Source organism: Lycorma delicatula, chromosome 3 (assembly GCF_047948215.1).
Source record: "Lycorma delicatula isolate Av1 chromosome 3, ASM4794821v1, whole genome shotgun sequence".
In the NCBI taxonomy this organism is placed as follows: Eukaryota; Metazoa; Arthropoda; class Insecta; order Hemiptera; family Fulgoridae; genus Lycorma; species Lycorma delicatula.
The window spans coordinates 133,923,883-133,937,155 of record NC_134457.1 but is presented as its reverse complement, the minus strand read 5'-3'; the positions used below and the strand labels follow the sequence as shown (position 1 = coordinate 133,937,155).

Sequence of the window (13,273 nt, the reverse complement as noted above, 5' to 3'; positions counted from 1 at the left end):
ACTTAATTATATACAATTATAAATTACAATAAAAAAATTTTTTACAGAAAATTTGTCAAATTTCAATAAAAGAAATGATGCTAGCACGGAATAATCCAGCAAAATTACCCCTAATAATTGTTACAAATAGATACTAAATAAGAATATAAGAATGTATAAAAGAACTGTTTCAACTAGAGTTACTACACACATTTTCAGATATATCGTAGACTACAAAAACCTTTAAAAAAAATATTTTTAGTTATAAAGAGAAATAAAATATTCATTATATACGGCACATTATGTGCTGTAATACACAGTCGTCAAGTACAAAATGGTAACAATGAGGCCTGTACAGCACGAGTTAAGTTAAGTAACTCACCATTCAGCACTGTACTGGAATTACGCAAACGACGACAAGCATATAAGAACTCCCTATTATGGCAGATTATGCGCCGTACCACAGCAAACATGCTAAGAATCATCACATTTTTACAGAGTCCATGCGGCTAAATTGTACTAAAATTCTAGAATTTTTAAACAACTTCGAAAGATGAAATTTGAGATACTGACAACTTCCATATTCTAATGACCTTAAAAATCATCATAACAGAGTTTACTATTTACTATAGTAATAAACTGTACTCAATTAATAAATTTAATGAACTGATGGACTCTTCCATTTCTGTTCTGTTAGCTGAAATATTTCAACGCTTTGAAAATTCACAAATACTAATAACTAAACAATCAAAAAAATATAGACAAAATACTTTACTGCTAATGCTAAGGTAACATAAGAAAATGACATACATTTCTCCTTATTTTCATCAACAAAATTTGTACATCACATTGTTCACAGCAGTACATGAACACAACAGATCACTAAGTTTCCTATATCAAACGTAGACAACAAACATGCTTTCAAAATAAAACAGAAAACCCAACATGATTTACAATATTGAAGAATGAATGTTTTGAGTTATAGTATGATTAAAAACAATTTAATCTCCTATGGTACAAAAATAAAATCATATGTTGAATTGATTAATTTACACACATGTCATCTGCAACAGTATCTGCAGTGAAAAATTCAACACAATTAAATGTTGCCAAATCTTAAATCACATTCCTACTAGCCTGAGTACACACAGATGACTCTCTTTTAAGATAGATTAGTTGTTAAGCAACAAACTTACTGAAATGATGAGAAGTACGATCATTAACATTAGAGGGCATAATTGTCAAGTCAAGAGTGGAGTGAACATTAAATTTGGCAGGCATTACATTTAACCACAAACACAAAACATTATTCATCATAAAATCAATCTTGGCAAATCACAATCATAAAAACAGATAAACATACAAAGATATAAACCACAACTTGCAAATTTTGATTTAGTTTATAACGGCTACAAATTCAAAATGTTAGAACAATGTAAAATCTATGAACAGTCATGTTTAATAAATACAACCTATCAACTGCACACAACATTAATCAAATTACTCTTTAATTAGAAACCAAAACAGATTTCTCTATTGCTTCAAAATGGCCATCATAAACAATTTTACCGATGAATGAGGTAAATAAATATTCTTCTGGAAGCAATACAACCAATTTAAAAAGCACCTTCATGATTCTGTAATTCCACTTTGAAGTTAACTTTACAGTAGTAACCCATTAATTGAATGCAACATATAAAAAACGTTGAAAAATCTACAACCCTATAATAATTAAAAATGTAGCACTGAAAATTTTAAACCATACCTGCTCCTAGGACAAACCCTGCTACATTCCATATTGGAACTAAAGCTGTTGGACGAACCCTATATTTTGAAATAAGTTCTTCAAATTTTGCTTTGTGTGCTTTCTCCTGATCCCACATCTCTTGAATTTTAGGACCAACAGCTGTGTTTCCTACAAATAATAAAAGAACGAGTTGAGTAAATTTACTGATACTTGTTAAGAAATCTTTTTTATTAAAATTAAAAATACATCCTCCAAAAAATGAAACTACAGTAAATTCACATAATTTTAAAGTAAAATACTACTTACTATGTAGTAAGCAGTATTTTAAAATACTTTATATTTATTAAAATACTACTTGCTATGTAGTAAGAAGTATTTTAAAGTGGAATTATGTAATTAGGATAAAGTCAGTTTAATCGCAGTCTAAAGTCACTTTTACCCTTGAGGTATACTTCATTGCATACATTTTCTATCCAACTAATGCAATGTATTATTATTCTACAACATGATTTCTTTATCCTATGTTTACTATGACATTTGAAAGAAGTACTAAATTAATTGAAATAAGGGCTTGTGACTGATAATGACACTAATATACTATAAACAAAGTTCAAATGTTTTTCATCTCAACTCGCTGAAGAACCAAATATTTCATGAAGTTCTCCACAATTGACCATTTGGCCCAGGTCTTCCAGTTAACATTTAAATCTAAAGCAGACCCAATATCTTCTGCCTCACTACCTCTAATCATCTTTCATCATACTGATGATATACATACAGAACATGAAAGGCATCATCTAATATGCCACATCACACACACAGACCCAAATGAGCCAGGCTGAAACGAGCCAACCAAACCCTAAAAGCACCATGCCCCGAAAGAAACTGAGTTATGTACTTGTTAGGAGACACCCAAGAGGCACTCTGCCTCTTGGGTGTCTCCTTACATCAGGAAAAAGACCATGCGTGTAATGCCCTTAACCACCTAATCAACATCTCATCCCACCTAGTCTGCCACAATTGAAATTGAAATCCCATCATTCTCAATCTCTCTAATGTTAGCAGAAGTTATTTGACCCATCTTCTTTGTGAAATAGCGTTGTTGATGTTCAAGTGCAAGAACATCGATAGGCTTTACTCCAGCAATCACCAGGACAACCTCACAAGAAACTGTACAATAACCACCTGTCACTGTTAACAAAAGGTGTTGGGTGCTCAACAAAATGTCCCTATAAGTTTTAAATTTTAGCCTATCGCTTAAACAGGCACGCCATACAACTTAATTGCCTCATACACATCCTTACAGAGGATACTGATAGTCTTAAAATTCAGACCCCCAATTCGGATTAACCACACGTCGAATACCAAAGAAGGCATTACTGGCCTTATTTGTGGTGTACTGTAAATGCTTCTTAAAATAAAGATTTTCATCAAGGAGCATCCTGAGGTACTTCTGAACCTGAACATATTGAATTCAATGGCCTGACATTGAAACATGGAGCTGCCGTGTCACACCAAATGGCCCTTCAGCAGCATGATCTTGGTTTTATTCAGGCTGAATGCCATCTTATGTTGACGGCCCCACATCTCAAGTATCCTGCATGCCTGAGAGGCATAGAGTTCAACCACATTCTGTGAACATCCTCTGACCAGCCGCAGAATAGAATGCTCAGTGGCATCAATGAAAGCCATCAATAACTGACCTGCCAGATCCTCAAGATCAAGATCTATAACCATTACTCAGGCCACTAGTCTCAAAGACAATAGATCGATAGTCGCTAGGACAATCATCAAACCTCCAACCACAGACACATGCAGAACGTATCTTCCAACTGTGACATCAATATTGGTGCTGGCAAATTGCCTATTACTGGCCACCATGCCAGCATATGTTGGCAGCTTACCAGAAACATTAAAAACTTGTAAGTCATGTTGAATGATAAAACCTTCAACCATTTCACCACTTTCATCAGTATGTCACTATACCACATAAAAGATTTAAGAACATTAACATCAGCACCAATAACAATAGAACTATGCTCTGAAAACTGAAGAATTTTCTCCCAAACCTCAAGATGATGAATGGTCCTGGTACTGGAAATAAGAACTTACAATATAGAGATAAGTTCTAAATATATCAGCCCTTATAACAACAACAGGATGATTGTTAGAGAGCTGCTGCAAGAAGGCACAATTTATTTCTCTTTGCATCAAACAGTGAATGTGCTATCTTCACCTATCATGATTTGAACAATATAAGCACCCTGTGCAATCAGCTGACTGAAACTAACCATCAAGATAATTAAAATACATCTCGACAGCTCTCAAATATGATCCACACTCCTTGCTATCAACAGAGTGTTTGTGATCTTTCCCCAACCTTTTACAATTTATACACTATGGATGATCAGCCTTTTTGTGGCAGTCCTTGTGCTTATGTCCCTCCTCACAGCAGTGGACACAGATAATGGACAGATACAGAGCTCAGCCCTGTGACTATACCGAAACACCTAAAACACTGCTGAACATTGATATGCTCCTTAACTCTGCAAGAAGCAAAATCGAAGAACAGCCTCCCTTCAGCAAGGAAGGTCTTAAACAATGAAGGACCCACCTAAAACACCCCATGGTAGTGCTCTGCATCGCACCTACACGTTTTAAATAAATAAACTGACACTCTGACTTAAATGCAGCCTCATCATGAGGTGTTCTGCTCTCTAATGAGAGATATTAACTCATCCTCAGCTAGACACCGGTCAATATTGTAAAATATCATTCTTGGATGCCTGTTTTTTTTGGATCGGCTCTCATGTCACTTTACTCAACCTTTAACAAATCCAATATGAATTTGACCGTCTCCTAGTTATCAGCCACTACAACAAACCCCTTCTTAGTTTCTCATATGCTTCGAATTCTCAGATTTGACCTCTTTGATTGAATAATGACTTTACACTCGTCCCTCATCTCTTTACTAGTTTTGATATGTACCTCTTTCATATTAATGAACAGGACCTCTGGTTGCTTTCGAGACAAACTTATCCTTGATAACATCTGCATAACATTTCCACTGGGCCTTAGGAGGCTCAGTAACTGACTAAGGAACAGTCTCCTTAACCATTAAAATGAAAAAAGTGAAATTGTTGAAAGGAGGTTCCTTGATATAATTCTTCTGTAACATTCATATATGGTACAGGGCAATCTGCCAGGTTTTATTAGTTGGCAAATATTTTATACTGGAAGTAACAGTAAGTCCAGAGTTCTGTATAGGAGGACATTGGATTGTGTCTTTTTGAGCCAAGTTTCTGATAATTATAATGTCACTGTTAAACTTGTAATTGATGGTTTTGATTTTTGTGTTAAGTTCGTATTTTCAATGGAGATGCCACTGAGGAACATTTAGAAAGGTGGGATAGAATTTTTGGTCTTGGTAACTGTCATATAGTGCTAGGTGCTATTGTAAATGTTATTGCTTCTTTGGCAAAGTAGAGTCACAGATGATAGTGCTGAATTAGTTGAAAGGATTTGTTGTGCAGTATGTATTAGAGGTCTTTAATTTAGTTTTCCGTGAGTTACCAACATATGCCAGAATGGTGGATGGAAGATTTATTTACAGGAACGAATATTGATATTACTGTTGGTAGGAATTCCTGGTAGGATTGATGATTGTAGTCTGTTAATAATTGTTCTAGTGATCATCAATTAATTATCTTTGTGGTTAGGGAGTTGCGAGGCACTTATAGATGCAATGTCCCTGTTCATCAGGGGTGCTTCCTGCACAGAACAGTGGACTGGCCTAAATTTTTTAATATTCTCTCTGCTAAACTTCATATCTTAGACCAAAGTCTGGATGACAATCAATTGAAAAACCTAGCAGAAAGATTTTCTCTGGTTTTCATCAATGCCACTGAGAACACAATTCCCCATAGTTCGAGTTGAAAGAGAATTGCCCCATGGTAGACTAGACAGACATCTTGGTTGAAACAGTCCCTGTGTACCATCTCAGGAGAGCTGTTCAGCGGGAAAATGATCCTGAGCAGCAAGCTGTTTTGGTAGGTGACTATTGAAGGCAAAGGTCTGAGTACTTTCATTTAGTAAGGACATCAAAAAGTGATTCTTGGTGTTTTTTTTTTCAAGGAAATAAGGATCCTTAGGGTGTTGAGTATAGAGTCCTAGGACATAAGTGTAAGAAAAATATTCTTTTGTTGGTTCTTTTGACCCAGCAGGGTGTTGTTTCTAATAAAGTTGAGATTTTAAATATTCTACTGAATGGCTTGTTGCCGGATGATGGTGACTAATGAAATCATATCATCTGTGAGTTTGAGAGCAAGTTGCTGATATCATCTGCAAGTTTGAGAGGAAGTTGCTGTGATGTTTTATCTCTGGAAATTACAGAGGTTGAGATAATTTGCAATTCTGGTAAAAATAAAGCCCCGGGTTTCAATGGAATCACAGTGGAGCTCCTTGTCTGTTCTGTCGGAATTTGTGTTGGTATTTTGACTAGAATTTTTAATAAGATGCTCTTTGCTGGCTATTTCCCTGTTTGCTGGAAACAAGGTGTTCTAAAATTGTTGTTTAAAGGTGGTGACAAGGACCCCACGGTGAGCTCCTCCTATAACATTAACGCTCCTGCCAGTTATTGGAAAGGTTTTTGAGAAGGTTCTCAGATAGATACAATACCTTAGATAGATTGAATTCTAGAAAGTTTTTGATGGATGTGTGTAGTTTTCGCCTAGGCAGGATCATGAAAGATACTATTCTTACGGTTATGAACATTTTCTTTTAGTGAGTCTGAGTATGTCTAGGTATTTTTTGGATTTCAATTAACCACACATCTCAGGAATGGTCGAACTGAGAATGTACAAGACTACACTTCATTTACACTCATACATATCATCCTCATTCATCCTCTGAAGAATTATCTAAACGGTAGTTACCAGAGGCTAAACAGGAAAAAGAAAGAGAAGGTATTTTTTGGATATATCAGGGGCATTTAATAATTTGTGATGGCCCTCCCCTATTTCAGAATGAGCTGAATGTGCTATATAGTTATTTCAGTAATCGAGACGTTGTTCTTCAAAATGGCGTTCCAAAGGTAGGAAAAATGCTATCTAAAGGTTGTCCGCAGGGTAGTGTTTTAGGACCCCTGCTCTGGGTTGTTGAATTTGATTCTTTGAGCAGTTGAGGTTACCCATGGTTGGATGCCCATGTCATTGTGTATGTGGATGATGGGCTTTCGGTGGTTAAAGGAGAGTCAATGAATTCAAATTCCGGGCAGCCCAGGCTTGCAAGGTACTCCAGATGTGGAGTTTGCAACATAAGATGGTGTTTAGTCCACAGAAAACTGGAGTAATACTGTTCAAGGTCAAACTAGATGCTACACGAAAATCTTGTGCATCAATGGCAGGTCATCAAATTAGGTATGTTCTGCTGAAGAAGTATCTAGGTGTATCCTTAATGAGGAGAATCTTCGATTCAAGAAGAATTGCTCTCTGCAGTTTACCCTGGGGGCTTAATTTCAGAACGATGGGTGTTCTATATAAGGGAATATGCAAAGTTATAATGCTGTATGCTACACCTGTCTGGGCTCATCAAATGAGGTACAAATGTTTTTTATATTTTGCTGATAGCCCAGCTTCTTACTTGTGATTGGTGCCTATAGGACTGTCTCAAGAGGGGCAGTCCTTGTTGTTTCTGGAATTAAGCCCATTGATATTCTTGCGACTGAGCGCCAATTATATTATAATGCTAAGAAGATAGGCTAAATTAAGTCTGGATGCAAAAAAGAAATAGACAACCAGGATTTAAATTTATGGCAGGTCAGGTGGACTGAATCACCTGATGGCTGTTACATGCAGGTAATTTTTCCTGATGTGAGAAGAATGCAGGTATATATCCCCCCAATCGGCATATTACACAGTTTCTTTCTGGATATGGTGCTTTTCGAGATAATTTAGCCAGATTAATTTAGGCTTGTGTCCAAAGTGTAAGGCCACTGATGATGTGCACCATGTATTATATGTCTGCTCCCAGGAATGAAGCTCAATGTATCAAAGTAGCTAGAGGTTGCAAGGATCAATTGATGTTTTAATCTGCACATTAACTGGAAAATCGGAAGGGAATGGGACATAGTTGCTGGCTTCCTAAGATTCTTAGCCCTGCAGAGGATGGCTGAGGGGGTCTGATGTTATTATAGATGTATAGGTATAATAACAACCCGACTGGCTAGGGGGGCTCCCACTTATGTGTTTACTTCGCCAAGATAAGGTTTTGGCATCTAGTCCCAGTTAAATTAGACCTTCGCTGTTGGAAATGGATGTGTTGAGAACTCAGCGATGGAGCTGTGGTGTGGGAGAGTGTAGATATTGACTTCACTCCCAAAAGCACATCAGAGATTGGGTTATTTATTAAGAGATAGGGTTGTTTTTATTAGAGGCTTATTAATTTGTGATTCTGTTTCTTGATCTTTAAGTCAACAGGATTTGAGTAAGTTGAATTGTACAACAAAATTATCGTTGTTGTGATCAACATTTTCTTTTGGTGGTATGGTGATAGTATTTCTGGTGTTTGATTCAAGTAAATAGTCTAATTGAAGTTAGATACAGGAAGAGTTTTTGTGTGAAACCTTTGGTGTTAGAGGAAGGCGTGGGGATCACGCTTCCACGAATCTATTAATTTGATAGTTGAGGGTTGTAAAGATACATGGTTGTGGCTGGAAGAAGCTGTATGAAGGCGATAGTAGATTGTGTAAATACACTGATGGATATGTCTGCTGAGGCATTTGCATGGTGGCATTTTGACAGAGGTCAAACTGATTGTGTTGTGTTATCAAGTTTAGAGAGTCCAAAAAAAAAGATCTCCAGTGAAGCTCTTCAGGGCTAGCAACAGAGAGTGTGGTGTGGTGACCGGTATCGTCATAAGGCATTGTGATGATCCTGGTGGTCCCTTACAGGGGTCAGAATGTTGAAAGCATTCATAACATTAAAGAAGATGAGCACCAAAATGTTCTTCCTGTGTCTCAACCCAATTGCCGCTCAGTCCACCATGCTCACACAATTAACCACATCAACCTTCAGGAAGCCTGCTCGAAACTTGAACTGGTTTGGGCTTAAACCATCACATTTTCTGATATTATTGGCAAGTTAAAAAACCAACATCTTTCCAAACAACTTCATAAGTTGTTGATCAAGCATAGTGGCCTATAGGCTGAAGGCTCATCAATAGGACACCTCACCTTCTTGATCAATACCAGCCTAGACTCCTAGTACTCTGGTATTCGCTCATTAATCAGTTGAATACTTCCAACACCTTATATGGTGCTGCATTAACCACAATCCTGAACACTTCAACCGGAAGGCCATCAGACCTACTATTATTTCTGGCCTTCATCCTCTGGCTGGTGGCAATCAGCTCCTCCAAGGTAAACCAAGGAACATCTTTGGCAACAATCTTCTGTCTTCTGGTGACATCACCTGTTGGGAAGAGTGCTACCACACAACACTGCAGCTGACCATCCAAAAGAACCGACAGCCTTTGCTCAAATTTCTTGTACTCTTTTCTGACATCAATGAAACAGACTCTTTCCTAGCAAGATCAATTCCTCGGTTTAACCTCTGGAACTGCTGCCATGCTGACGAACAAGCTTTCCTTAGGTCATCCAGCTAAGCCCACAACCAGCAGACCCACTTGACCCCAGATGGTCTTCTAATGAAAACTCCTGCAGTCTTACAGATCCCGTGACCACCTCCAAAAGGACGTCTGGACACATCTCATCCTCCTGACGTAGCCTATTCGTGATTAAATCCTGAAATCTGATGCAACCTTCTATAGACACTACCACCAGTCATCACCATCTCTTCATAGAATAGCAGCATCCACCTCAAAAAGAAAAATGTGGTGATCACTTGAGATTGCATATGAGACCTCCCAAAAGCCAACCCTACATGGTGATCACTAACAAGGGTCAGATAAATCCATAAACAATCACCTGCTCTCCCAAACATAGGAGGAATGACTGTCATTAAGACAAACCAACCCCGTTGCATTCAACAGATCATTCTACATGAAACCCCTGGAGTACATGTCAACCGCACCAGCCTAGGCACAACACTTTTCATTGAAATCCCCAGGGATCATGACCATACACCTCGGCCCCTACACTTCCTAATCTCGATGAACAAACCATCAGAAAACACTGAAATCGGTGGTGGAGACATTAGGCGAACAATACCAGCTGAATAAACCATTACATTAAACAAACAAAATTTCCATGTGATAAAAAAATAAACTGCTTTGATTCTGGAGTTTTCTATAATGGACAGGGCAAACTTCAAATCTGTAATAAAGATACCTTTATTACAACATAGTTAATGTTTATCAGTCACCTCTGACAGATAAATCACAAGTCCACTATTACTAATCACAACAAGTATATTCTTTACTTGTGCAAGAAAGGATCACATCTATCTAAACAGTTAAAAATATGAAAAATAAATATAACAATATACTACATTAGTAGGCATAATTCAACGCTTGATACACTATCAAGTACATGCTAAATACATATATTCCTAACTTAAAAGACAACAAAAAGTATCAGTTAACTAGAATAAGAAACAATAACACTATCTTTGAAGATAGCTAAAAAAGCAACTGAAAGTTTAATGACACATTTAAAAAGTGTTAAGTAGTTTAAAGTAAATTCTGTTTGGTTTGTCACTAAAAGTTAGTAATTGTTTTAAATCAAATACATACATTCTTAATTTGTATTTGATACATGTTAAGAAATTTATCAAACACATAAATTTGATACATACATTTCAAATGAACAAATATATACATTCACAAAAAAAAAGGTATTTGTGAAACAAATACACGCATTTACCCAATATTGATTCTTTACTGAATCATGTCCATTACTGGTATGTTGTTGGAAAACAGGTTTTACCTGCCACAATCAAACCGATAGTATTTCTTTTCTGCCATCAAACTTTTCTAAGCATTCTCAAAATTCACAAGTAGAAAAACTAATTTCTTCTTTGTTTGGTACAGATTCTATCAATCATATGACTGTATGAAATGCTCAAATACTTTTACTGCACATATGCTATTAAGTAAATAACTGATTATTGTTATGAGCAAATATAAAAATTAGTACGCATATTAAATTACCTAATACTGCCATCTGTCCAGCATATATTCTATCAGCACCCAATTCACCAGCATGGTTAACACGTATCATACTTTCTATTTCATTGGTCACATGTTTTAAACCTCTTCTTATATTATTGGAAAACATCTCTTATAACTTGCTGTAATTAAAAAAAAAGGTTTAAATGTAACAATAATTGAAATGGTTCTTCAAGAGAAAATAAAGACTATAATTGTTTGCAAATAGTATCACTACTAGAGATAATACTCTAAAACTAGTCTTGTGATATTTAATGCTCTTTAAGTTCAAAATTGAGCTAATTTAGATATTAGATTTACATGGTTCAATTACATAGAAAACATCAAAAGGGTACCGCATGCAAGGAGAGGTGTTATGCAGAAAAGAAATTTGCTGCTAACTCAGATTTAGCAATTGAAACTACATTTTAATTTTCGCATTGCCATAACTATAACGGGAATGTATATAGGTTGGTCAAAAAATTAAAAAAAAAGTGGTCCTTATTAGGTTTTGTGGCTTAAAGAGACATTTAAAAAAAAAAGATTTAAATAAATTGTAAATAATATATGAAAAAAGTTTTTATTTCAATGCTCCCAAGTCTGAAAAATCTATTTTTGTCAGACGGATGTTTGTGTAAATACACAAACTATTAAAGTTTACCTAACTATGTAGGTAAATACATCTACATAGTGTATATGCTGGCCTGCCTTTGGTTTTATAACTGTGGAATGTGTACACAATTTTCTTCAGATTTGGTAGACAGTACTACCTTCAGGGGGAGGAAAGTATGTATTAGATTTTTGAAAAAATTGGAAAAAAAGGAAGGGGTGTTTTAGCTGGAATAAAATCTCAAATCTTTACTGGGGCACTTAAGAAAAAAGATTTTCTTATAAAAGTTGAAGATTTTTTATCAAAATCACAAATTACCAAAAATGTTTATTTAATATTCACACCCTCGCCAAAAAATGAATTTATATAAATATATATTAGCTATATTTTGCTTCAGAAGACGAGTTAAAATGAGTTTTCCATCATTTTTATGGGCCTTAAAACCACTATAAAATGTTTTTACCCATCCCACTCCAAGGTCTGTGGTAAATTTATTATTTTTATTTACCATATTTTAAATTTAAATCTATCTTACTTCTTCCTATTACATTTAAAATGTAAAAATATTAATTTTGTTGATAGCTCTTACTCTTTAGTACTTCTTGAAAGAAAAAAAAAATTTATTTTTTTTAAATTTAATATCACTACTTAGGGATGATTCTCTTGAAAAATAATTTTATTTGACTGCTTGAGTAATATTGCCTTTGAATGTGGGGTGTCCCTAAAATGAAAAAAAAAAAATTTTTCCTTTTTCAAGAACACAAAACAATAGTCACTCTGTTAAGCTTTCATTAAGTTCTTTATAAGTACAGAAATAAACAGCTTTTTTGTATCTTTTATTTAACTACATATCAAAAAATTAAAAATAAATATTTTTACATAAAAATGTGAAAAAAGGAATTATTGAGGAAATAATATTAAATAAATATAATAAATTGAGGAAAAGGAATATTAAAAAGGATTATTGTTTTTCAATAAAAGAAATTATTTTATCATAGAAATACAAAGAGAGCTTAAAATGATTAAATTGAAAAAACAATTGCATAACTTGAGGACTGGCATAGCAGGGAAAGTTATGCAGTTCATTACTGCCACTGTTTAAGTATTTCAGTACTTAAAAACAGTACTTTGTGAAAACAAAATACAAATTATAAGAGAACCAAAAAAGCAAACAGAGGTTTTTACATTGATTGTTAAACACATGAATGATAAAGAAAAGTGGGTTAAAAAAGTTTTAAAGGTGGAAGGTGGTTCTGAGATGAACGAAGGAAAGAGAAATCCATATAGTAAATTATTAATAGAAACTGGTTTGGTAGATAAAATTGAAATAACATTCTAAGATATTCATTAATAGAAAAGTATTAGTAATGAAAGGAAATTTAAAAAATAAAATTGAAAAAGACCATGATAAATAAAGCAAATAACAGAGGTTTTTACATTGATTGATAAACACATGAATGATAAAGAAAAGTGGGTTAAAAAAGTTTTAAAGGTGGAAGGTGGTTCTGAGATGAACGAAGGAAAGAGAAATCCATATAGTAAATTCTTAATAGAAACTGGTTTGGTAGATAAAATTGAAATAACACTCTAAGGTATTCATTAATAGAAAAGTATTAGTAATGAAAGGAAATTTAAAAAATAAAATTGAAAAAGACCATGATAAATAAAGCAAATAATTAAACAAGTAAAATGAAGTACATATTCTGAGGTTAAAAGAAGGATGTTGAATAGAAAAAGAAATAGAGAAAACCATCAAGCTAATTATGTGACTG

General features: G+C 34.8%; 2 protein-coding genes across 6 annotated transcripts in view; one reads left to right on the top strand and one right to left on the bottom strand.

Moving 5' to 3' along the window:
* Positions 1 to 13,273, bottom strand: part of Coq7 (ubiquinone biosynthesis protein COQ7, mitochondrial) — a 36,492-nt gene that overhangs the window by 1,227 nt on the left and 21,992 nt on the right. For all 4 annotated transcript variants that reach the window (XM_075360615.1, XM_075360616.1, XM_075360618.1 and 1 more), the window contains exons 2-3: positions 10,895 to 11,034; positions 1,745 to 1,894 (exon numbers count right to left, since the gene is read on the bottom strand). In XM_075360615.1, coding sequence (XP_075216730.1) covers positions 1,745 to 1,894; positions 10,895 to 11,021 — 277 coding nt within the window. In that variant the 5' untranslated portion in view covers positions 11,022 to 11,034. The remainder of the gene's footprint in view (positions 1 to 1,744; positions 1,895 to 10,894; positions 11,035 to 13,273) is intronic.
* shf (WNT inhibitory factor 1) overlaps positions 1 to 13,273 on the top strand; it is a 60,634-nt gene that overhangs the window by 40,947 nt on the left and 6,414 nt on the right. The gene's annotated exons all lie outside the window — the stretch shown is intronic.